Consider the following 26,756-nt stretch of genomic DNA (forward strand, 5'->3'; position numbering starts at 1 on the left):
TTTTCACAAATACAGCTCGGTGTATCACCGGCCTCTGTCTTCCACATACTCAGTATAACAAATTGGAACTCCATTCCCATAATCTATATCAATAGTATAGAAAATTCATACATTTCCATTTCAACATATATCACACGAGTTTAGTCTAAAAATCCGCTAAATGATATAAATCCAGTAAACATCATTTGAAAGGAAAAGTAAAGGATTCAAGCATCCCCTATTACAATATAAATGCAAATAAGTGATTTTCGTAAGATTTGGAGATCATACGCCAAAATCCTCGTTTTTACCAAAAATCGTAAAATCGTTAAACCGACATTTCTACTTGGTAGAATTTAGCAAATAAGAAGTTAAATCATACATATAAATATAAACTAGCTTTTTAGCGGTTTAGTTTTCCAAAAATGCTGTTGTAATCAAATTCCCCTTACCGTAAACCTGGAAATGAAGACATGAATGGTTTGGTCCAAAACAACGATCTTGAATCCTTGAAACCTAAAAACCACAGAATATTACCTCACTGCAATCCCGACTACTATACAAATACCTAATCGAAATCGGAATCAGATCCTTACCTTGATTTTTTAGGGAAAACCTGAAAATCTCTGAAACGACGATATGATCTGCTATAGTTGTAGAGTTTCTCCTTTTGATCCACACAGGAACTTTCGATCATTGAAACTGACGATGAATGGCGAAGGATCTTAGAGAGAGAGAAAGAGTAAAAATGAGAGAGAGAGAGAGAGAGAGAGAGAGAGAGAGAGAGAGAGAGAGAGAGAGAGTAAGAGAATTTATAGAATAAAACTTAACTTAACCTTTAAGTAATCTAAATAAATATCTCCTCCAAAATATTTATATACAAATATCTCAAATTATCTCCTTTCAAAATATCTTCTCCAAAATATCTCCTCCAAAATATCTCTTTATTTATTTATTTATTTATTATTTATTATTATTGTTATTTTTTTTTCGGGGTGGGGTTACTACATGAACTTTGTCCATATAGAATTGCCTTATACCTTTTTCGGTATATTTAGATTGATGAACAAAAAATTCGCTATTTACATGTTTAATCTATAGGCCAAGACAATATTTTGTCTTTATTAAATCTTTCATCTCAAATTCCGCAATTAAATAATTAGTAGCTTTAGTGAGCTCTTCAGGAGTTCCAACTAAACTCAAATTATTAACATAAATAGAAATTATAGCAAATCTGAATTTTGATCTTTCAATTAAAATGTATGAACAAATTAGATCATTTATGAATCTATCTTTCACAAATGTACTTACTTAATCAATTGTACTACATGTGTCAAGATTACCTTAATCTATATAAAGAACATTGAAGTTTAATTGAATATAAATTTTTAGGTTTTGCTTCCGACAATTTAAATCCTTTAGAGATTTTCGTATAAATTTCATCATCCAACGATCCATATAGGTATGCTGTTACTACCCATAAGACATATGCTCAGTCATTTAGCGATTGCTAGCGTAATTAAGAATTTGAAAATGATTCCACCTATTACTGGAGAATATGTCTTCTCATAATCAATTCAAAGTTTTTGCGAGAAATCTTATGCCACAAGCCTTACTTTATATCAAATAATTTCATTATTTTCATTTTACTTGTGCACAAATACCCATTTGTATCTAACGGGTTAGACATCTTCTGGTGTCTGGACTACAGGTTCAAAAACTTATCTTTTTGCTGCCGCAGGAGCACATTAGTGGGATGGAAAGTAATAAAAGTTTTTTCTAACATGTCTTCATCAGTAATATTTTCACCACATAATTTTAGTTTCGAACTAATCTTATACAAAGCTGAGTTATATTCACCGATTGTTTTAAAGTTTTGCAACCTTAGGTGCAACAATTCATATTGAACTTTTGGTAAAATCACAATTTTTTGGTTGTCAAATCTATCATTTAAATTTTTCAATAGGATAAGTGGATCTTTAATAGTGAAGTATTCAGTCTTTATCTTTAATTCTTTATCTAAATGATGACAAAGAAAGATCATAATTTTTACGCGAACCTGTAGGGATGCAATATTTCTATCTAAAATAGTGTTTCTCAAGTTCATTGCATTTAGATGGATATCAACATCAAGATTCTATGATAAATAATTGTTGCCTTTGATATCAAGAGGACCAAATTTAACTTTTCTTATCTTTGACATCTGAATAAATTAATAACAATAAGATAATTTAGAAAACAAAATGTAAAAATTGAAATAAAACTGAGATTATAATATAATATTATTTCCACTATTATGGGGTACTTAAATATGTTTCTTTATGAACATTATTTTATTTTTCTCAATTTGCACTTTTTAGGAGTATAAATTCAATTTATAATATTAAATTGGGTAATAATTTACCACATCTTTCGGAGGTTAAATATACCACCTCTTTCGGAGGTCGATTTTAACATCTCTTTGGAAGGTTAAAAATATACCCTTTTTAAGAGATAAATATTTACCATTGCTTCTGGAGATTAGATATATAATCTCTTTAAGAGGTCTATCTCTTCGAGAGATTAAATATGTAGACGAGAGATTAAATATATTACCTCTTCAGAAGGTCTATCTCTTTAAAAGATTTAAATATATATAGCATTTTCAAGAAAACTATCTTACCATCTCTTATGAAGATTGATACTCTTTAAACTTAAAAAAAAAAAACATATTCTTTTATGGAGAATATTATATTATTGTGGAGTATAATATATAAGAAATGAATAAATTAAATAAGAATTAAAGAAATAACTCATTTGGTTAGAATCTCGTACTGATAACGTGTTATAAAAGATACAAAAAAATAAATAGAAAGTTAAATAAGTCAAGACATAAATTTTATGTTATTCGGATATATCTACTTTACAAATGGATGAGATCAGAACTTCATTATTTAAGAATTAGAAAGTAACATGCCTCCTATAAAATATATCTTTCACTTTCTTTTATATGTCTCATCTATTTTTCCACTTCTTTCTTTCTCTCTCTCTTTTTTTCCTACTCCACTAGCTATATGTTTACAAGTTAGGACTTTATTAGTGCAAATATTTGGACATGTTCATAATAGTAGAGGTTTGATATGACATGCCTATTATTTTTCTGCACGTACTTCCTCACTAGTACTTTAAAATTCCCGGAGGCGGCCGCATGTGGCCATTTCGCCGTTAGCCGTGACGCGGCCGGCTTTTTGAGTCCCACAGAGAAAACCCAAGACGGAGAGGCATAACAAATAAACCCTAAATCGTCCCACTAACTTCAAAATTCCCCTCCCAATTTCCAATTCTTCATTGCTTCCCCAATAATTCACCCCCATATATCGTTCAATTTGTGGAAATCACTCCATTTCTCCTCCTGATTCGCGCTTTTCCAAGCAATTCCTTGCGGAATTCCCATGCAATCCTTTGATTAGAGAGATGGCGGACTCCACGGCGGCCGAGAAGAGCATCTTGATCTCGCCGACGAGCTCGCGATCGGTGACGGAGACTGTCAATGGCTCGCACAAGTTCGTGATCCAGGGCTACTCGCTGGCGAAGGGTATGGGGATCGGAAAGCACATCGCCAGCGACAATTTCACCGTCGGAGGATACCAGTGGGCGATATACTTCTACCCGGACGGCAAGAACCCGGAGGACAATTCCACGTACGTGTCAGTGTTCATTGCGTTGGCCAGCGAGGGCACTGACGTGAGGGCGCTGTTCGAGTTGACGCTCGTGGACCAGAGCGGGAAGGGCAAGCATAAAGTCCACAGCCATTTTGATCGATCGCTGGAGAGTGGCCCGTATACACTTAAGTATCGGGGAAGCATGTGGTATGTTTTTGGTATTACGCATCTGTGTGTTGCCGATGGGCTTATATTTGTTTCATGGAAAATGTACATATAGTTCCATAAAGAAAAATAAAAGAGATCTATATGCAATTTTTTTTTACATTTATGCTTACCCGTCCAAATTCATTGCTGAGTACTTTATTCACGACATAAGGTATGAATTTGGAATGTTTAATTAATTAAAGCGGGTGATGTTTTGATCAATATGAGTCCTCGTTTCTATTGTGATAAGGATAAAAGTGATAAAGTGCTTTGAGTTTTTGAGGTTGGTTGGGAAGATATTTAGTAGCGAAGGGTAGTTCTACATTTGGTTTATTTCTCTGGAGTCTGAATATTTTGTTTTTTGGTGTACTTTAACTCTGCAAAGGGGTTATGAATTATGATCTTCTCGATTTTGGTTCATCTGTAAGATGGGGTAATGGGGTAATGGAGTATATACAAATGAATAGCAGGGAGGAAAATCTGCGGCAGATTGTGATGTGCATGCGTTTGCAAAGGCAATGAAAGCCATCCAAGCAGTAGATATTGCATTACAACCCATTTCAGATGGGATTTGATCTCTTATTTGACGCTAGTTGTAGAGGTTATTGACACATGTTGAAGTTGAGTTAGGGTCATGAATTTATCATGCAGCTACTTACTAAGATGAGAGTGGAGCACATGTTATGTTTTGATCAGGTGTTGTAGAGTTTGTCATTAACACATTCACTAAAATGCGTAAATGGAGTTTCTTTAAACCCCAATTTGATCTTAAGGATAATGACCTTTGCGAGCAAGGAATGGACGTCTTACCATAGAGGTTCTTAAAAGATGTGCCTTAAGGAGAGTGTTGAGGATCTTTAGCAACAATTTTTGGGTTCGAATGCATTGTTTGGATCCCTTCATAAAGCATGTACAGGTTTTGGAGTTGGAGCTATGTGAAGAATCTATGATCTTTTTGTATAGCATGATATCACCACATGTGAGTTTGCAATTGAAGAGTTTGGAGGCCAGATGGGCTGGTTCAATAGATGGTTGCCAACAGAACCTGATTAGTATCTTAGCAAATAGGCAGATAATTTACTCTATCAGTGTGGAAAAGCCTTTTATTTTTCTGCCTCTTGAAATTATGTTGTAGATGAAAGGAGAGAGGACAATGTTTCTTTTGGTAATGCAAATGATTGAAATAATGTTTTGGTTAACAATGAAGATTGTGAACATGCTACAAAAAGTAAATATAATTAAAGGTTGATAATGAAGATCAAAATAAGGATTTACAAACCTACAATAAGTTTGAACTTTGAAGATATAAATATTGATCTTGAGATTCTTCATGATATGCAAAGGTTTTTTACGGTATATGTGTAGGGTTAACAAGGAGGATTAGGAGAAGAAGTGGCTTTTTGGTCTTATAGTTGGTTGTCTCAAACTTTAAAAGATCTTCTCTCTTTTTTTAGGCTGAGATATGTTTGGGTTAAGTTATTTGAAGTCCATGGAGAGTGCCGCTGAACTTGAATTGCATTTGAACCCATTTTTCATTTTAACCTATGTTAGAAAAGTCGTATTTTGTTGAAAAGTAATATTGTCTTCTCAAGGGGTAACCTTGTGATGTAGATATTAGAATTTATATATAGAGATAGAATTGAGAGAATTAGAAGAAGAAGAAGAGAAGAAGAAGAGAAGCAGCAGCAGCAGGAGGAGGAGTACAGAACAGAGAGAAGAATAGAGAAGAGAGGGAACAGAATAGGGGTGAGAGGCAGAATGAGAAGAGAGATAAGAGAAGGAAGAAGGAGAAGAGAGGAGGAAGAAGAAGAACAGAACACACAGGAGAGAGATAGATGCAATCTGATTCAAACAATAACTGTACGGCCAGCATTTACCACTAATACAACTAACGCATGTTTACAAATAGGACCAATTAAACACATTATAACACAACTAAAATAAGTCTCTAAAAAAATTTCAAAAAGTGGTTCTCCATACCATCTTTCCTAAACTTTTCTAAACCTACGCCTAAAATAAGTGTGCTGAGTGGGCGGCCTAGGGGGTATAGGTGGTCCTCCATCACCTTGCTTTTATGGTTACCTTTTGGAACAAAAAACCACATGGGTTCTCCACTTTCAAGTAGTGGTAAAGTCATTTCTATGTAATTCTTTTTACGTTCCTTAGATTTTTTTTTTTTTTTTTTTCCTTTTGTCTCCAAAAGTAATTCCTTTTTATTTTTTGTTTTGCATTTTTTTGAATGTTCTTAGACCAACTTCTCCAACAACTGTTCTTGATTGGGGCAGGTTTTTATCTTTTGCCCGTTATTCGTTTCACCATTATTTTTTAAAACTAGATGTGGGAGAATATCCTGTAGCAATCATCTTCATGCTATTGGTTAAGGTGGACATATGTTTATTTTCTCTTTCTTCATTTCATTCTAAAATGATTTCAAGAAGAAACTATCTGCACCCTTGTCTGGATCCTGCAATTGAGCTAAAGAAGCTCCATTGAGCTAGAAATTATGACATCGGTGGGTTTAGTTGCCTTGGGTTCCTATGAATATTAGAAAATCAAAGCAAAATATTTTGTTTGGTTGCCTTTCTAGAATTGAACTCATTCCATGATTCGATTTTGAATATAAAACCTAAATTGAAGGGGAAGGAGGAGGTTTTGAAAGGGAAACATATTCCTAACATGCAGTACATACAAGGGAAGATCAGGGCAAAAAATTAAAGAACTAGAAAGTTTTTAATCTTTTATTGTAGATTCTTTTGTTGGAAAATTAAAAGCTGATCTGATGGCCCAACGGCAGTTCAAGGAAAATAAAAAAGGAAGTGGGGGAGGGTGGTTGAACTGGTTCCTTTTTCATCTAAAGAACAACTAACTCAGTTGTAAAACTGTAGATAAGTATCATGCATGCAAACTCAAACTTTTTGTAGTGGTTCAGTTCATCTCTATCGTTGTGCTCACTTCCCAATGTGTTTTCTTGAGAATTCTTCTGCCAATATTTAAAGGGTGAAGATTAAATCTTGTTACTTGCAATAGGGATTGCCATTATATCTTCAAATATTTTATATGCTTACACTGTGTAAGGAGTCAAAATCCTCAACAAGTTTCTCATCTGCAGAAAATGACAGATAATGATAAAAAATCTTTTAAAAACAAAATACGACTCAGCTCACCAAGCTCTCAAAGCTTTAGTAGACTCTAAATGTTACAATGCGATTTTATAGCTCAATTTCTTGCTCTCTCCAATTAGCTCAAGAGATTATGAGAGATGAAATGCACCTGCTGCAGTTCATTAAGTGTTCTCTATCTTCCAAGTTTTCAACATAATTGTAAAATAAAAACTTCTAGTAATGTTGCTTTTCTAGTTGGAAGCAAATTACTTGAAGTGGTTGAAAGAAAGGGATTTTAATACTACACTGTCTGGTGATAGGAAGTGCTAGTTTATTAAAAAATTGGTTAAGGATTTCATAGAGGTGATTAGAGATCCAAATGTGGTTGTGATAAAAAATGTCGTTACAATCTAAACCACTTACTACAATTTGTCAGCCATTTTGGAATCAAAACAAGAATAGGATTGAAGCAAGAATGGAATTGAAGTAGGAGCCGAATTGTGGTAGGAATGGAATGAGGCTGGAATGTGTTACTATGTTAGCATACTCATATGAAATAATTTTCAGATTAAAATGAAGAACATATCTTTTTTTGCCAAAATTACTCAAAAAAATAAGTTATCAAAATAATATAAATACTATTCTAATGTAAAGAATTATTTATTAACAAAGGGTTGCTCTAGTGGTGTTAGGCAAATTGTCTCCTCTATTCATTCTTCTTGTTGATGTCTTGTGCAAAATGACCTGTGGTTGTGTGGATAGGGGTTTTTGAATGGTCTTAAGCTGACTTTTGAGGATATTGCTTCTTATGTACAGGTTGCTAATGATACTATCCTCTTTTAGATGACCTGGTTTGTTCTTTTGATGTTCTTACTTTGCTGCATGTGTTTGAAAGGGCATCTAGGTGAACAATTAATTTGTCTAAAAGTGGGTTGGCTGGTATTAGCTTTACACATTGCTCATTGGCATTTTTGTCTAATTTGTCGATATGACAGGGTTTGTTGTCTACAGGTGGCCTTTTACCCCACTTCGAAGTTACTTTAGGGGGTAATTCTAGAGCCACTTTCTAGGGTCTGGTTGCATAGGTCTCTAATGGATTCACTGGTTAGAGGGTTGTATTGTTAACAGTAAGGGGTCGTTATGTGATGTGAGCTTGTATATCTTCTTTCCATTTGTATTCCTTCTTATCTTTATCTAAGATCCCTATGAGTATGGCTATAAAAAGTTGGAGAAGTTGATGAAAGTTTTTTTATGATCAAGGGTGGTTGATACCAAGAGAGATCATTTTATTAGTTATGACAAGGTTTGTGGGCCAAAGTGTGAGGGTGGGTTAGATTAAGGAAACTTGGTGTCGAAGAACACGTCTTAGTGTGTAAATGGTTATGGCATTTTCCTTTCAAGCTCGACTCCCTTTGGGATAAGGTGATAGGCAGTAAGTTGAAATCTGCCTTAATTAGATGCTAAAGTAGGTATTAACAACACTTATGCAATCCCTTGAAAATAATATATCAAGTTTATCATTTTTTTTCCCTTTTTTCCTTTTTTAAGTCTCATGTTGGCAATGGGGAAAAGTTCGGGGTGCCAATGGATGGGGGAGGCAGCTTTTGTTTTGCCCTTATTTGTGCCTTCATCACCTTCCCAACACCTTTAATAGGTCATGCTTGAGAAGGCTCCAGTTAGGCTGAAAGAAAGCCAAGGAGAAACCATTCAATCCAGGTGCTTTATCCCCGTTGCAATTTTTAATAGCCTAGAGGACTTCTCTTTCATCAAAGGGTCTCTCAGGCCACCTCGCCGTGATTGAACTAAGAGATCTGAAATTGATGCCATCCACCATAGGTCTTCAAGACTCAAGTTTTGTGTAAAGGTCTTTATAAAATTCACCCAAATACCTTTCGTAAAGTCCTCTTCCCTAGTTAAGGTGATTTCCCCAATTTCAATGCTGGATAAGGTGTTATTTCTACGATGGGCATGTGCTGTTTGATGAAAAAATTCTGTATTACGGTCCCCTTCCTTGAGCCATAAAGCTCTAGATTTTTGTCTCCAAGATGTTTCATCATGATTAGTAACCTCACCTAATTCCTTCTTAAGCATAGTTCTTTTGGCTCTCTGATCATCATCAAGACCCTGTATTATCTGATGCTTATCAAGTTCTTTTCTGCCATTAAGGATAACAGTCTTCTTCGCTTGGACATTCACAAAGGTGTTTCTGTTCCATGTCTTTAGCTTTTCCTTTTATACCTTTCAACTTTAAGGCATGCACAAAACTAGCTTCCTTGTGACCTGAATAGAGGACCAAGTTTTCAGTAACTCCTCGAAACCATCATGCTTTAACCACATATTCTCGAAGTGAAAGGGGGTTGGCCCCCATTTAACTCCCACAATGTCAAGGGTGACAGGGAAGTGATTTGAGATGCGCCTAGGAAGCAGACTCTAAAGCAGTGAGGAAAGTGAAGTTCCAACTCAAATGAAATTAGGAACCTATCAATCATTGAAAATGAAGTGGTTATGGAGGTTCATGAAGGAGAAAGACCACTTTTGGTGGGTTATTATTTTCTCTAAATATGGGTTTGAGCATAATGGTTGGAAAATGCACAATAGAGGGGACCCTATGGAGTGGGAGTTTGGAAATTCATTTGGAAAGGATGGGATGATTTTTTCCAATTTTTGACATTTTTTCAAGTGGGAAAAGGGGCCAATGTTTACTTCTGGCGTGATGTGTCATGTGAGAACAGGAATCTTAGAGCTGTCTTTCCTTCCATCTATAGCTTGGCTTGCGACAAAAATACTGTTTCAGTCATCATATCCAAATCACTGACCAGGGAATTTTCTGGAACATTCCTTTTATTAGGAATGTGGTAGATTGGGAACTTCATGCCCTCTATGACTTTTACAGAATTCTATATAAATTCCGTTACCAAAACATCCCCAACGAACCAAAATGGGCTTTGGACAAAAATCGGTTTTTCATTGTTAAATCTTTCTAAAGTAGCTGTCTTTGATGGGAACTAATTGCATCAACTCCCCTTGGATTCACATTTGGAGGACAGCAGCCCCTTCAAAGGTTGTCTTTTTTGTTTGGGAGTCTGCTCATGGAAATATTTATATCCTTGACAATCTGCAGAAAAGAGGGCTTATGGTCACAAATAGGTGTTTCTTTGTATGACTGATGTAGAATCAGTCAACTACATTCTTCTCCACTGCTCCTGGACAAGGAACTTGTGGAATCTGGTTATCTCCTTGACTGGACAGCAATGGGTTAAGGAATTCAGTTGGAGGGGAGATTTGGGCTTGGAAAGGCATTAGAGTCACCAAGGAGAAGTGAAAGGCTTTGAACCTCATCCCTCTCGCCATCTTTTGATGTGCTTGGAAAGAAAGAAATAAGAGAGCCTTCAAAGATTCAACTACTTTGCTTCAGATTTGCAAAGGCTAGTGGATTGCTGCTGTTTCCAGCTGGTTTAGTGGACAAATTGTTAATGATCATAATGTCATCCTTGATGTTTGCGACACTCTATAGAGTGGTTGATGCTTTGTTCCATGGGTTGGCTTCCCCCTGATGCCTTGCTAATATATTTTCTCTTTACTGATTAAAAAAAAAAAAATTGGGAGGAATTTGAATATAAAGAGAGATTAATGACCTTGCCTAGTTGTTAAGTGTTCCCGACTTTGTTCATTTTTTCTCCTAGGATGCTTCCATGGAATTCCTTGCAAAATTTTTTTTGATCATTTAATCATGGGCCCAATGATGATAATTTTTTTGTTGTGTTTTTCTTATTTGGAAAGCTAAGATGCCTTCTAATGTCAAGGCCTTTGGCTAGTTTGTGGTCCTTAATGTCTTAATGGGATTAAGGCTAATAACTTGACATATGTGACGTGGACAAATAAAACTGTCTCCAAATATGCTTGTGTTTTGCTTTCAAAATAGTAAGGTGAATGCTCTATTGTTTTGCATTATATTTTCTCTTGTTGCGCTTGGTACAATTTTTTTGGAGCTTTTGGTAGTAATTGGTGTGGCTTGCCTCCATAGGAGACTTCCTTTTTTTTTTTTTTTTTGGGAAGTTCTAAGGTTTTGGTTGTGCTAAGTCGATGAAGGTTCTTTGAAAATCTACTAATTTTGCAATTGTTTCGTATATTTGGTTGGAGTGTAATGTTAGGATCTCTATGGGAAGGTGTTTTGTTTTGAGATGGTTTGGAGTAGAGGTGCCCTTTTGTCCTTATTATGATGTGTTGCTTTTTTTCTTTGATTGACTTGCTAAGGGATTGGTGGGCTTTGTTTAATTAGTAGTTTATTTTTTTTTTAATTTTATATTTTAATAATCTACTTTTGATTGATGGAGGGAGCTTTGGCCCTATGGTATGGGTGTTGCCTCAAACCTGAAGGTTACAAGTTGAGTCTTAGAAGCATCCTTCCCGAATTTAGAGATGGGGCTTAGTGCATCATGCATTACTTATAGTGTGAGAGGACTATTTCTATGATGTGGGAGCCTTGTGCATTGGGTGTTGAATTTTAGATTGATGGAGGAGGATATCATCCTCCCTTTTGTACTCTTTTCTTTTTTTTTTTACCAAAATAAAGTTCTTTTTACCTCTAAATAAAGTAGATATATGCATCATGGTGTGGAGCACTCTCTATGACATATATCCAAACTATTCTTCAGATCCTAAAAAATAGAACAATTTGGACACAAAATACAAGAACTTCCAAAAAAGGTTTGAAAAAGTGGAATGTAGAAGTTTTGGAGATCATAGTGTTATGAAATCTAACTTCTTAGCAGAGATTGATTCATTGATTAAAAAAGAGGGCGATGGAATTCTAATAGAGATGGATAAGGCAAAGTGGGTTTCATTGAAAAATGAGTTGGAGCAAGTGATTTTAGGGAGATGAGGAGTTGGAGGGAAAACACTAAATTTAAATTGGTTGGAGAGGGTAGTTGTAATATTAAATTTTTCCATAAAAAATATAAGATGAGGGAAAATTTAGTGAGGTGATTTGAGTTGAGAGGAGTAGTCTCTTTTGATTCTTTATTGGTTGCAAGTGAGATCATTGATTTTTGTTTTCCAATTTATTTACCGAGTACAGTTAGAGTAGACCTATGATTGAGGGGTTGGAGTGGAGTGGAGCCCTATTTCTAATGATTGGATGAGATGGTCTGGAAGGCTTTTTTTGGAGAGGGAAGTTGGGGATGCAGTATTTGGGATGGATAGGGATAGGCTTCAGGTTTAGATGGTACTATGGCCTTGTTTCAGGATTAAGGGATGTGGTTAAGGTTGATCTCTTGAAGGTCTTTAATGAATTCTACTTTAATGGAGTCATGGGTGAACACATTAATTCTATTTTGATTACTTTAGTGTGCATTTGATTTGATGTCCAAGCTAGGCTAAGGATTCTTAGCCCATGTGAGATAGAAATGGTTGGCGTAACACATAAATAGGATATATCTTGGCATAGAAAGGGTGGGGGAGGGAGCTTAGCCCTTTTGTGCGAGATAGAAAGGGTTTGTCCCTCTCTCCCAGACTCCCAGTCTCAACTAAGCAAGAAAATGACGAGGATGCCTGCTTGTTTCTTTGGCACCCAGCACTCATATTCGCAATATATCAATCTTAATCCTTGCCCTAGTGTTTGATAATTGCAAGCTGGGCCATTGCAAAGATACCAAGATCTTTGAGGAGTGAGATTATACCCTATCCCATTCATTTGGAAATCTTAGTTCAAATTCTTCTCTACTGAGTGAAAGGTACCTCTTCTTTGCATTTTTACGATTTTTTCTCCACGAGTATCGTAATTGGAATAGTATTATTTCTCCCAAAAAATCCATTTCCATCCTTTCAAAAAGGAATCAAAGATTGTTCTTTCTCCTATATAATTCTCATGTATGTGAATATGAATCCATCTTCGTTTTGCCCCGTAACCAATTTTCTCATTTACGATCAACATCTTCTGAAACCCTTCTTGAGCAAATATATTTCTATGGAAAAATAAAGCATCTTGTTGTTGCAAAAGATCTAGAGGTCGATAGTGGTGCCACCATGACGACTTCCGAACTTAGGTTTGGCTCCAATGGCTACTATGCGTCGAGATAAAGGGTCTAGTAGAACTTCATGAAGGATTCATGCGCCATCAATTTCTTCGAGAGCTTCAGCACTACATTGACCATGGAAAATTGGGACTCAACACTTGTACATTAACAAGGATGTCCAAGTTTCTTGAATGAAATTGCTTAGTTTTGTATTGCATCAATTGAAGCTAGAGATTCGTTGATTTGGATTTGATTTGGGGGGCTTTGATCCGACTTGCACCCTTTATTTTCTTCCTTCACTCCCCTCCCTTTTTGAAAAGTACACTTCTTCAAATTTTTTGTTTTTTTGTTTTTTGTTTTAATTTACTGAACGGTGTAGTTGGATGCATGCGATTTTACGAGTAGTTTAGTTTAGGTATATGCTCTTTGATGGGGAAATCTAGATTCCATGTATGTGGTTTTTGTATCTCGATTTTTGTGTTTACTTGTTGTGTTGTTGATTTGCTGGAAAGAATATTGCTTTTTATGTTGAGGAATCTCATAATTGTTCTAAGTTTGATTATGATAAAGGAGGCAAATCAATTTCAGGAGGGAAAAAATGGGGCGATATCTCAGGCGAGGACAGTGAGTACGATAGTGATTTTGCTTGTGATAGTGGTCTTTTGTTGGATGAGATTTGTGGAAAAATGGGTTACGTTTTTGACTCCTCTGACGTACTTGTGGATCTTTCCTATGTGCCTCCTTCGTTAGAAGATTCAGAGGATACTGCCATCTCTGAGGAAGGGGTTTGGGTTTAGATTTGTTTGGGGCTAATCTACATTATTACCTACTCCTGTGAAGGAGGTTAGTGCGCAGGATGCAGGTGCTCAAAACTTCTGAATGAAATGGGCTTGTGGCTGAAGGATCCTGGAGGGAATGAGATTTGGTTCGATGGGGCTAAGAGAAATAGCAAATAAAAGTCGGTGCAAACTGGCAAGACTTGTAAATCCATTTTTCATTTTTTGACCTGTTCTAATTTTTCTTTTCCGCTCCATAAAAAAATTTGAAAGGACAAAGTTCCCCCCAAAATTAAGGCTTTTATCTGGCTGGTTGTGCTTAATAGAGTCAATACCGATAACTTGCTTCAGAGTAGGAAACTGTTGGTGGCACTTTCTCTGAAAAGTTTGTGTTCTTTGCTATAACAGTTCAGAAACAGTGTTCCATTTGTTTCTGCTGTGATTTTTCTTGGGAAAAATGTGGAATAAGCTATTTGTTTTATTTGGAGAGAGCTGGGTTTGCCTGGAAACAGTGCAGTTTTTTTTTGGGAAGAGAAAGGATTTGGCAGCACTTTGGGGATGTGCCTATTTTGCAGCGATGGGGGGTTTATGGTCGGAATGCAATGCGCATTTTTTTGGGGGAAGAAGCTGAACTCTTTGCTGGTTTGGGAGAAGATTCATTGCTTGGCTTCACTTTGGTGTGTTGGACATGGTTGCTTTAAAGGAGTGAGATTCTCAGATATTCAATGGGATTGGCTCCATTTTCTGGCTTGATTTGTGTATTCTGTTATTTCCCACCACCCCCCGCCCCCTTTCTATCTTTTTTTTTCCCTTTGTTTTTTTTGTTGTCATTTTTTTCTTTCTGGTTCTTTTCTAGGAGGATGTCTTATTCTCCTCTTTGTATGTTCCTGATCCTTTTATGAAATATTCCTCTTTTCATATATAAAAAAAATTGACAAGACTTCGGAGCTTTATTGTTTATGCAGGGGAAGGGTTTAAAGAAGGGTTTTCTTAATTTGAGTTGGCTCTTTTTTGTTTTTTTTATTAGTTTTTTTCCCCTACCTTTTTGCTTTGAGGATCTCTTGTCCTTGTCTAGCTTGTAATTCTTTCTTTTTTCTATCTTTATATATATCTTTTGCTATATGTATTTTTCGAATGATTAGCCTGTAGTTACCCTGCCCTTTATAGATGGCACCAAATACAGGACATGATGACTTTTATAGTCAGGCCAGTCGGGTTCAATAGAGTCCTGTCAACCCTAGCCACCAAACCAAACAGGGGCATCAAAAGTTATTGATTTTCATCCTATTAATCTAGTAATTTTTGTTCACAAAGTTGTTGCAAAAGTGCTTGCATATAGGTCAAGTAAAGTGATTGGAGATACTATTTCTAAGGCCCGAAATGCTTTTGACAGATTGTGGATGCTATTTTGGTGGCTTATATGATTATAATCTTTTTTTGAATGTTCTGACAATTCTATAGGTTTTTGAGATGGTTTCAAGCTCAAGAATAAATTTGGGTATGAGTGGGACTGCTACTATTAATCTTAGTAGTGTTAGGTCTTTGGAGTTAGCTTGTTTAGCTGGGTGTGGTATTCTTGAGTGGCTGTTGTCCTCTTGTGGAGTTCCTTTGTGGTGCTAATCCTTGGTCTGGTTTTGGGATCCTGTAGTGGAGAGGGTGTCTAAAGCATTTGGACAGGTGGAACGGTGCTTTATTTTTGCTAGGTGGTTGTATTACTCTTACAGTCTTACCTAGGCTTGTCTCTATAGTGCCTTTCTTTATTTTTTGTCCATTTTTAGAAATCTGGTTGGGGTAGCTAGGAAAATTGATAAAGTAATGAGAGATCAAGTGTAGGGAGAAGTGAGATCATTTGATTAGTTGGAAGGATGTGTGTAGATCTAAGTTGGAGGGTGGTTTGGGTCTTGGAAATTTGGTGTCTAAAAACACTGCCTGTGACAGTTTTCCTTTAGAGGAGAACTCTCTTTAGCATAAAGCTATAAAAAGTTAATTTGGCTACATGTATGATCTACTGTAGAGAAGAGGGCCTTATAGGGGTCTCAGTCCTGATATGTGCATAATGTGTTTTGAACAGTGTTTAAAAGGCAAGGCATAAGGCGAGGTGTTTTACCTCTGTCAAGGTGAGGCATAAGACTTTTGGGAATTTAACTTTTTATATTTAAAAATAATAAAAAAATATATATGCTAAAAATATGATGAGTTTTATTAGATATTTAAAGTAAAACATGTTCTTTAAACTTTACCATTAAAAAATAGCTCAAGGAGTCTGCCTGTGGAGCTATTTGCCCATGAATTACCGTGCCACTGCCACGTGCCCGTCATTGATCTTAAATATTTATTCCAAGTCCCACGAACTGCTTTACTGGTTAAAAAAAAAACATTCTATCTCTTGGTTCTCTCTCTCTCTAATAACTCCCAAATAGAATTGAAGAGAGATCATCTCATGATCGTTGTGGCTTGCAAAGTGATGGAAGTTGTATGCAAGGAGAGAGGGTTGCTGGAGAGGTCTGTTGAGAAGACAGAGTCGCAGATCTAGAGAATATCTGCAGTTTGATGATCTGAAGTGGTGTTGAAGATCTGAAGGAGTTTGCAAGCGAGGGGAGAGAGTCGACGGTTGGGCAATAGTGCAAATTTCAGTGGAAGAGCTCGTTGGGAGAGGTGAATGGCAAAAGGAGAGGGTTTGATGTCAAAATTTGTTGAATGGAGGGAAGGATCTTCATTCGTTGAAGGGATGCACACTATTCTGCCTTGATAATTTTTTTTTCCCTGTTTTATTTAAAATTATTTTATATTATTAAAATAAGATAAATGTTGGTCCCAAGGGCGTACGCTTTTCATTTTGAGGTGTAAAAATTGCGCCTTTTCATCTTAGGGGTATGCCCCAACCCCAAAGGAGTACGCCTTTCAGAATTTATGCATTTTAAAATACGCCTTAGTGCATTTTGGTCTCAAGAATGCCTTTAAAAACACTGTTTGTGCATTGCAAGATGGCGTAGCTGCTTTGGAGCACTCTTTTCTTGTGTTGGGGAAGAGTGGGTGGCACTGGGAAAGGGTGGAGTGCTGTTATTGGTTAACTTCAATTTCTATATTAAAAAGAGGTTAGGACCTAAATATGAGTTGACAGTCCCTAAACTTCTGCTTTTCCTCAGTGTAGTTCATCTTTTTGGATTGGGATTGAAAGTGGGATGTTGCAATCTTGTGGTGGTTGAGGTTGGGAAGAAAGCATTCTTGCCCTTGTCTTCCCCATTTGCCTCCTAAGTTTAGAATAAGGAAGGATCAAGCAGCCTGGAGTTAGGTGTCGTGTAGCTCCTTCTTAGATGTTGCTGCTGTTTCTCTGCCAGTAAGGAAGTAGGGATTGTTAGATTTCTAATAACTAGGCCATAGTTATATTGGAACTAAAAAAAATTGGTGAAGATAAGGAATTGTTGAGAAATCATTCATCCTTGGGGCATCCTTCTTACACTAATCCAAATGTGATATTTTCTTAGCGAAGAGGTTTCTTTTCCGTCTTCTATAGATACAATAAATATTTCTTTTTAGTCAAAGAAGGGCAACCATAGCACATCGATTGTGAAATTCTGCTGGTGATTTTTTACTGGCTGTTCCTTATGCTAGAATGAATCAATTTAGAGCTTGCACGCATGATCTTGTTTGGCATTCAGGTTAGCAGCTCCTAAAATCTCGAGCTTGTGCTGTTTTTTGGCTTGTATTTTATCTTTGATTTTTCCCAATCTGGCCACTGTAGTTGACAATTCATATTGATCTTGTCCCATTGTTAATGGTGTCTACTGAAATGTTTAAAAATAGCGGAACTTTGTCTATTTGACACTTAATTTTTTATGTGGCTGTGTAATGGTCTCAGACCAACATTGGTGAGGTGTCGTCTGCTTTTGCCCATTGTTTTTGCCCCGTGAAGGGTGCATCATTAGGTTAATACCAGCTCCATCCTTGTATGCCCATAATCTCTCTAGTACATGCTTGATGTGGGATCTTGATAGGCTCCCTTGCTTGACTGCTGAAGCTCTCATTAGTTTAACCCATGCCTCTATGCACATGGCAGTATGCCGCCGTGATACCAAATGTATTGATCTTGGCCCAACTCAGTGAGATATTGATTGCTTTAGCTCATTAGGCCTCACAGTTTTGCCCCATAAAAGATGCCTCACAAAGTTGAAATCTAAGGTCCTTATATGACCAAGATTTCCTTAATATGTGCATGTGGGATTGGGATAAACTCTCGCCTCTCATTTCTAAAGCACCTATCAAGTTATCATAGTGGCCCACACCTTTACATGAGATCCACCCACATGGCAGTGCCTCCAGGGTGGCTATACCAAATGTAATGGTTTCACACCAACTCTAATGCGGCATTGCTTGCTTTGGCTCGTTGATTTCTTAGTTTTGTCCCATAAAAGGTGGCTCCCAAGGTTGAGACATAGTCCATCCTAACATGGCCAGTATCTTTCTAGTACACAAATGATGTGGGATTGTTAAACTTAAATCAATATGTGACAACTTTTGTTGACTGACAAACTCATGTGACTTGCATATGAGGTCTTTGATTATTACTTCAAACTTACTCCATATCTTGATTTGAACTTTTCTTGGTTTCCTTTCTAGCATTTTTATTGTTTTGTTGGTTTGTCAAATGTGTAAATTTTACCTGGGTTGGATACATACTGTTCATATCTTTGTTCTTGTTTGTCATATAGGCTGCTTGAGATGTTCTCCATGCATGCAGTGGTGCATTTTATTATCAAGCATCTGATAGATTGGGTCTGTCATGTTGCTTGGAATATAATAATCATTTGATTTTGCTAAAAAATATCTCTAAAATGAGTAATTTTGGTTGATTCTTGTTTGATGTCAATTTGCTAACAATGTGGAAGACTCTTATTAATTTATGCAACGGCTTAATATTTAGACGCTGGATATTTTCTTCTCACTTTCTATGGAATCAACTGATACTGTGTTATTTATCAGGTTGTGGAATATCTTGATTTCATATGCTTGTCTTTTTGATTTTTCTTTCTTCCTTTTAGTTGTGAATGTGATTTATTTTGAGTGTTGAGTTTATTTTTGAGATATTTTTGATTACTTTTTTTCCATCTAGGAAATAAAACAAGAAATAAAACAAGCTTTTAGCTTTTTTTCATCATTGCCATTGTTTTTTCCCCTCTCACTATGTATAAAAATTCCTGTCATTTGATATGGAAGATGCTGATAAGAGGCTACTAAATGAAGACAAGAATATGTAATGTTTCTTGATTGTATGTTGTTCTGAAGCTTGATTGCATGGTAATTCATTGATAGGTAATTTTTGGCTTGGTATAATTTAAGAGTGATTTTGTAATTTGTGCTTTTATTCAGGGGATACAAGCGTTTTTTCAGACGAGCTCTGCTGGAAACGTCGGATTTTCTCAAGGATGATTGTTTGAAAATCAATTGTACAGTTGGAGTTGTGGTTTCAGCCATAGATTGCTCAAGATTGCATTCAATTCAGGTCCCTGATTCTGATATTGGAGCGCATTTTGGTACATTACTAGAAAATATGGAAGGGTCAGATGTTACTTTTGATGTGAGCGGGGAAAAAATTCATGCCCATAAGTTGGTATTGGCTGCTCGATCCCCTGTATTTAGATCTGAATTCTTTGATGGGTTAGAGGAAGATAAGAAAGAAATTATAGTTTCAGATTTGGAACCTAAGGTCTTTAAGGTAAAATACTTCCTCAATCCTTCTAACTATTTATTTACTTGTTTATTTAGTTTAGTTTAGTTTTGTTCTGGCTGCAGCTCATGATGTGTTCTTAAGATAGTGTTCTATTTTTCGTTACTGCCCGATTTTGTTTCACATCTTAAGGTTATTGTTTACTTTGCAGGCTATGCTGCATTTCATATACCGAGACACACTTATGGAAGATGTGGAGTTGGCAGCATCTAGTTCATTGTCTTCTGAATCTTCTGTATCTGACACACTGACGGCAAAATTGTTGGCAGCGGCAGACAAGTATGATTTGGTCAGACTTAGACGGATGTGCGAATCTTATCTTTGCAAAGATATATCCGTGAACTCTGTTGCTAAAATTCTGGCCTTGGCCGACCATTATCATGCCACGGAATTGAAAACTGTTTGCCTAAGATTTGCTGCTGAAAACCTTGCTGGTATGTAGTCTATTTTAAGTTTCCTATTTAATTTTTGTGATGAAAATTGAAGACGAGTTGTATAACTTAATAAAAGATACTGTGAGAAGTGGTACCATTGTGTAGCCATTGCACAACATGGATACAAAAATCTCACCTCAACAGACAGAAAAAGGAAACAAACCATATGAGGATCTACAATTCTATGCTGCAATAAACTCCAAAAGGCACCCAAGAAAAGAAGAGAGGGGGTGAATGAATATCCAATTGGAACAAAGTTTGAAGAACTAATTTATCCTTTCCCAAGAATTCTCCATTGGCATTAGGGAATGCACATCAAAAGAAGAACATCGACTCCCACATTTTTCTTGCCCCAAGGCAGTGAAGCAATTACTAGTCCATCATTTTTCTGCCATTCTTAAACAACAAAACCTCACTGGCTAGGAACATGCAACCCCCTTATTTTGGAGCGAATCATACCAGCCCCCATTGCAAGTTATCTGCTGTCAAGATGCAGTTGTGGGCAGCTGTACAGATGAATGCGGCAAATAGTCCTCCAAGGATACTTTCTCATTTCTACACTGTTTCCAATGACAACTAACACCATACATCCCCACGATTCCCATCCTTATTTAAGGACCCAACACATAAAATTGTTTCCTGCCCTACGCCTCCCAAAACTTGCTGTATTGAAGAGAAACATCTAGAAATGACGACTCCTAGTCTTTTATAGAAAATGACTAAATAGACATTTAATGTATAGATGGAAATAGACCTGCTCACCTCCATATAACGAGATATCATAGCTTGCTTTATTTTGTGCAAGTGAATACAAATCCCGAAAGCAAAGCTTTGAGTTACATATGTAGTTCTTTGCACCACAAATATTCCCGCAACAGGGCCTTCTTCCCATTACTCACTTTGGATCTCAGGCAATGACAAAAAGGTATCCCATGCTGTCCCCAATTGCATTGCAGAGACTTGATTTGTCATAAATTTCAAGAGTTTACTGGAGAAAGAAGTCCACAACCATCCTTATGAACCTTATGCTTAAAACCCACAACCCTCCTCCCTAAGCTCTCCCGTTCATTGCCAACCTTCATAATCAGTTCCTCAGATGTGCTGAATTAAGTACTTTCAAGCACTGAATGTCCAGACCCTTTTCTTAATTAGCTTGCAAATATCCTCCTATTTCACTCAATGGATATTAGTTTCACCTTTCTTGCCATTCAAAAGGAACTCATGAGTTATTTTAATAGGGAATTAGATACAAATAAATCGATAAGGGTGCTTTTGATGAGACTTTGTTTACCCCTTCTGAAAAAATAGACGCTTTCAGCCTAACGGCCTCCTTTCCGTTATTTCAATGTTAAATCCCCTACCTGAAATTGCTCTGATAAGACTATTCCAAACATAAGTCATAAGCCCAAATATATGGAGTGACATATTTTACATCCCAAAATAGCTGCAAACCCATAATATTACCCAGTCCCTGTACTGGTTCTAAATGAATGCTCTTCCTTACTGGTGTATCTGATGCTGTCTGCTGCATGTTTCCTGATGGAATAACAGTTCTTTTTTCATCTATTGGTTTTACAATGATACTCAACTCTCCTGTATGCAGTCATTTGAATGACAAGGCGACTTATCCATCTTAATATCCTCATTTTGGCTAGTTCACTCTTTGAACATGTTTTTGTTTACTGCTCAGGAGTCCTGAGTTCTGATAGCCGTAGTGAAGAGGAAAAAGGAGAATGTCCGAGAGGAGAGAATAAATTACTGGATGATTGCTCAGTGTTGTTATTTCTAGTTGTAATTCTGATACAAATAGTTCTTCATTTCCAGGTGGCTTAGTTGTACTGATCCTAATTTATCCTAATAAGGGCTCATAGGAGGTTGAATAAACATGGTTTTCTGCTTGTGGTTAAGGAGATGGATTCAGTGTTGCTTTCGGCAACCCATCCATGAAATTTTTTTTCTCTATTTCATGCATGCGTACATCTTGCAGTGATACTAATGTTTACATTATTTGTACTGCTGCAGTTCATGTAGCATTCATACTGGTCTATTTTCACACTTTTTTTTTATGCAATCCCAAAATAGACACTGCAATGTTATAATTATTATTGATATTATTATTAATTTATGAGAGAATCCATGATTTTTCTTGAAAATTAAGGAATCAACAGGAGAGCCTATAATTTTTCTTGATTGAGTTGATTGTCATTAGTCATCCCTCTGCTAACTTCTTGATTTCTCTTTTGTGTACATAATCATTATTGCAGCTGTTATGCGATCAGATGGATTTGAATACCTAAAAGAAAACTGTCCTTCACTGCAATCAGAGCTCCTGAAAACAGTGGCAGGTTGTGAGGAGGATTGTAGCAGTGGTGGTGGGAAAAGTAGAAGCGTGTGGGCACAACTTTCTGATGGTGGTGATACCAATGGCAGAAGGGTAAGGCAAAGGACATGATATTTGTGTAAAGAAGGTGGTGATGTCAAAAAATAGGGCAAGATGAGAAGGGACTAAACATTCCTCCATTGTTTTCTGCAACGTGTTTCACAGAATATGGTTGTATAGCAGCTGTAAACTGGTGGTTTAATTGTAGATTTCAACTGAGAATTGACTTCAAGCGATCTTTCAGTTTTTGAGCAAGACGTCGTTCTGTAAACTCTGTACAATGCAATACTAACTGACATTTGTAATTCTCCAAATTGAGGGTATTGGCCTCTTCATCAAATCATTATGCATTTTTAATTCTCCTAATGGAGCTGCATTGATGGTAGATGGGGCTGGCAAAGTTGTGTCTTGAGGTCAAGAATATGCTGGTATCTACCAGGTATGGTTTTGAATCTGGCAATTAGCGCCTAGTTGCTTATGCATTTAAATATGTTTATATTATTTTGTTGAATTTAATTTGCTGGGCCTATTTCCAGAGACAAATCGAATCCAGATTCTCCTGCGAGTGATGGGGATCAGGCCCTCCCTCCCTTGCACAAGGGGCTGTAGAAATAGAAATTTCCATTTTAATTCCTAGTGCAGTGTCCTGGTTCCGTGGTTGGGTGACAGAAAATGATGCTGATTTCTGGCTTTCACTGGATTTTGGGGTTCATTCATTTTTGAGTTGTCCTTTTTGTTTGTGTTTGTGTTTGTGTGTTTGTCTTTGTTCATCTTTTTTTTTTTTTTTTTTAATGTTTTTATGACATGGCATGGGATTTTTGAAGCTGAATTTGTGTAAAATTTAACAAAACAGTGTAATTTTATATTGCATTTTGCCTAAACATTCACACGCTTCTAAACCAAAGTTTAAACTCTATGATCATTGATCTCTCCACTCTCAAACAGTACAATAGAGTGCAGAAGTCGAAAATAGTTCATCTTGTTAGATCCATTGTTGTGGGCATTTTGGGGACCCAGTTGAATACTTTGTATTTCTATGATGTTTTTGGGTGCTGAATGCAACACAACAGCAGGTGTAACAATGCTTGGTTGCTATTTGTTGGATAAATTAAGTGAAAGGGGGACAAACATTCTCTATGCTTAATCTGTTTTTCATCAAACCATTGGACCAAAATTCGACCTGTTGGCTGTGGGGAGATTTAATATTCAGATGAAGAATAATATTTTAGCTCTACGGTTCAAGATCAGAGCTACACGGGAAGGCCTGGCCTGTTTTCCCTTGCCTATTACTCGTGTTTGGAACAACTAACGAAAATTGACCTGTGTTATTTATGTATCAAATGATTATTGCTAGTCATGAATTATTTATGTTATCTTTTTGAACACTTAGCTCATAGCATGGCGAAGCCCGAAGCATCATCCATGTGGGAAATGGAGGGAAGTTGAACTGGGGGAGTAGAGGTTCCTAAGTGCATTATTCATGTGGGTTACTAGTCAGTTTTGTGTCATGTCAATTCTCTTTTTCATAAATTGTTTTTTCCCGTCTGATGTATCTTCTGCAAGAGATTTGTGCCTTCACCTTCTGCATTGTGGCAAGTCTTATTTTATAGGCCATAACTTTCTTCGTCAGTACATGCAGTTTGCAGCATGGGCCTTTTGTTTTCTGTTAATTGTTTTGTTTTGTTTGGTTTATTCTTCTTCTTCTTCTTCTTTTAAATAAATTTTGTCCAAAATAATTAAATTCTCAATCGGCCCAACCCTTATAAATGCTGTCCCCTGCCTCATTTGGCATTTCGTATGTACACGCACCTCTGGGAAGCTCATGAACAAGCAAGGGACTAAGTCAAATTGTTAACCCTGCAATGGAAGATGGGTTATTGGCCTAATTAAATATGAGATATGGGGAATCGTATCTTGGTTTTCCACATGGGAAGAGATTTTGATATCACGTGTATCCTGAATCAAATCAGTCGGTTATTTACAGCATCTTATTTTTTCCTTTTATTTGAAGCCCTAGCCGTAATGCTTTCCAGCAGCATCTACACATATTCTCCCATTATTGTATTGAGCAAAATATTTTCAGCATCTGATTTATGAAGATTCTTTCTTAGACAAAGAAAGGTGGTTGAGCTCCATTATGAGGCTGCTTTGGTGGTTTCCTGATGCTGTGGAAGTACCATCATAAAATCTTCAAAGTCACCCATCCAGAGGTCAGTAGTTGGCAGAGCGAGAATAAATCAAATTTAAATCTTTAATAGGTCCAGACCTGCTGATGAGAGATGACTTGTCATGCTTTGTGTAATCGTCTTGACCTAATTTTAGCAAGATATTGTTTGCATTAATTTATTGAGCCTCATTGTTTTGCCTAGTAAATGAATGCTCACATGATAAAGGCCTTAATTTGCCCACCTCCTGCTGTGATGTTTCCAGTGCCTGCGCCAATAAGGAATTATGACCAATTCCAATTGTTCGACTTTTTACGCCCTATTAGCTCGCAGCAGTATTCATGGATTGGTAAGATTGCAGAAAGTCTTTTATTTAAGGCTCAAATTTAAAAGATCACAACTTTTGATCTTGGAGGAGTTGCAGGATCCATACGTACGCATAGAAAATTCTGAAATGATCTTTAACATCATGATTAATCCATTTTGAGTCAAATCTGAACTAATTCAATAACTTCATCAAAATTTTTTTATTTTTAAAATTTTAAAATGTCATTTTTAGAAGGGATATGGATAAATCTAAAATAATCTAGAATGAGATAGCGAGGAAGGATGAGGAAGGACTTAATAGCTCTTAAGCTAATGAAGAAAAGTAACATTGATTGGGTGAATTGGTGGAAAATGATTCATACGTTTGATTTCACCTAGTGTGACTCAAGGCTTGCTTTAGCAATTCTTGCTATAAATTTATTAGAAATTTTAGATCAATCATGATCTCAATTATTTAATAATTAAAAGTTCCAAAATGGGACGAGAGAAATGATTTGAAATGATAAGAAAAGCTATCAGCTGGGCCAAGTCTTGTATTGCCACACTTTGAGAAGGTGTTTGAGCTAGAATGTGATGCTTCAATTGTTCAATTGTGATGATCGTGTAATTCTTTCCTAAAAAGGCTAAGCATTCTACATTGGGAAGAAGTGTGAAACCATATGTAAGTAATTGATAAATGAGTTGGAATTTTAGGCAATCTTCAAAGTAATCAAGCATGGGGGGTAGTAGTTGCTCTAGCGGGAGTTTGTGCTCTACATTGATCACTAGATTTTGAAATATTTCAATAGCTAGAAAAATTTGAGTAGGGTGCAAGCTTATTTATTGGATCTTCAATCTCCTACTAATGGCAGTCAACTTTATTTTTAAATAAGGCCAGGACAGCAGATCAGTGCACAAGGATCCTTGTTGATTTTATGGACTTCTAAGTATTGCATTTGATTATTTAAAGGTCTTGTATGCAAAACGTGAACATTTTAGTCAAACCAAAGAATGACTTTTGGTCTTTGAAAGCAGGCTATGCATCTTTGTTAGTCATTGAAATTTAGAATTACATGAAAGTGGCCTTGGCACCTGGCTCCATTATACCGTGGCCTTCGTGGATGAGCGATACTTTTGTCCTCAATTGAAGTGATTCGTATGGGAAGTGTGCGATTTGTTAGAATTCCAAGGCATGCTCCCAAATGTAGGATTCTACATGCTGCGACCTATCAGTGTTGCTAATTTCTTCGAGCATCATTCGTGAGATGTTTCTCTTAAGCCGTCTAGTTAGAATTAGTGTTTTAGGTCCAACTTTAAAATGATCATAACTTTGGATTATGGGTTATATAACCCAAAACATATGCATATGTGTTGAGACTAGATTTAATTTTGGTCCCAACATTGGCTATGTCAACATGGTGCTAGTAGTTTTTGTTAATTCTAGTAATCTTTTTTTTTGAGTCATTTTCCACTTACTACCGCAAACTCATCACGAATATCCATCCTTACTACTGCCGCAAATTCATGACGAATATCCATCCTAACAAATGCTGTAAATCCATTTAGGAAACTACTAAATCTACCCCTATGAGGATGAATTGGATGAGGTATATCCGAACACGATCTATCGATCCTAACTTCTGTTCAAATGGGTGCTTGTGGTTGTGGGTGAAAATGGGATATCCTATTCCTACCTTCCGTTCAAATGGGTGCTTGTGGTTGTGGGTGAAAATGGCTATCAATGTGGATAAGGCTGGCTGGCTTTTGTAGATGAATGAGTGTCAATGAGGAAGAGCACATGTTTGGAGTGCGAGAAAGCGATAGAGAGACAGCAAGTTAACTGATTGATAATGGGTTGATGCAAGTCTATGTCGGCTGTATCATATGAAGCCATAGCCGTCATGCTTTACAGCCTGGCTCAAAACAGAACCTTTCGCTCAATTGTGATACATGAATTGTGCAGTTAAAACTGCTCTGCATGACTAGTAATTCTTACTTTTAATTATACATAATTAGAAATTATTTTTT

The 26,756-nt window shown here is 36.6% G+C and overlaps 1 protein-coding gene across 1 annotated transcript; it reads left to right on the forward strand.

The window, feature by feature from the left end:
* The first annotated feature begins 2,943 nt into the window (after positions 1-2,943).
* LOC131148760 (BTB/POZ and MATH domain-containing protein 4) lies at positions 2,944-22,623 on the forward strand. The gene is made up of 4 exons (XM_058098671.1): positions 2,944-3,827; positions 19,086-19,431; positions 19,595-19,877; positions 22,142-22,623. Exons 1-4 carry the CDS (start codon positions 3,433-3,435, stop codon positions 22,327-22,329), a joined length of 1,212 nt encoding a protein of 403 aa, XP_057954654.1. The 5' UTR covers positions 2,944-3,432; the 3' UTR covers positions 22,330-22,623.
* The last annotated feature ends 4,133 nt before the right edge of the window (positions 22,624-26,756 follow it).

Source organism: Malania oleifera, chromosome 2, assembly GCF_029873635.1.
Source record: "Malania oleifera isolate guangnan ecotype guangnan chromosome 2, ASM2987363v1, whole genome shotgun sequence".
In the NCBI taxonomy this organism is placed as follows: Eukaryota; Viridiplantae; Streptophyta; class Magnoliopsida; order Santalales; family Ximeniaceae; genus Malania; species Malania oleifera.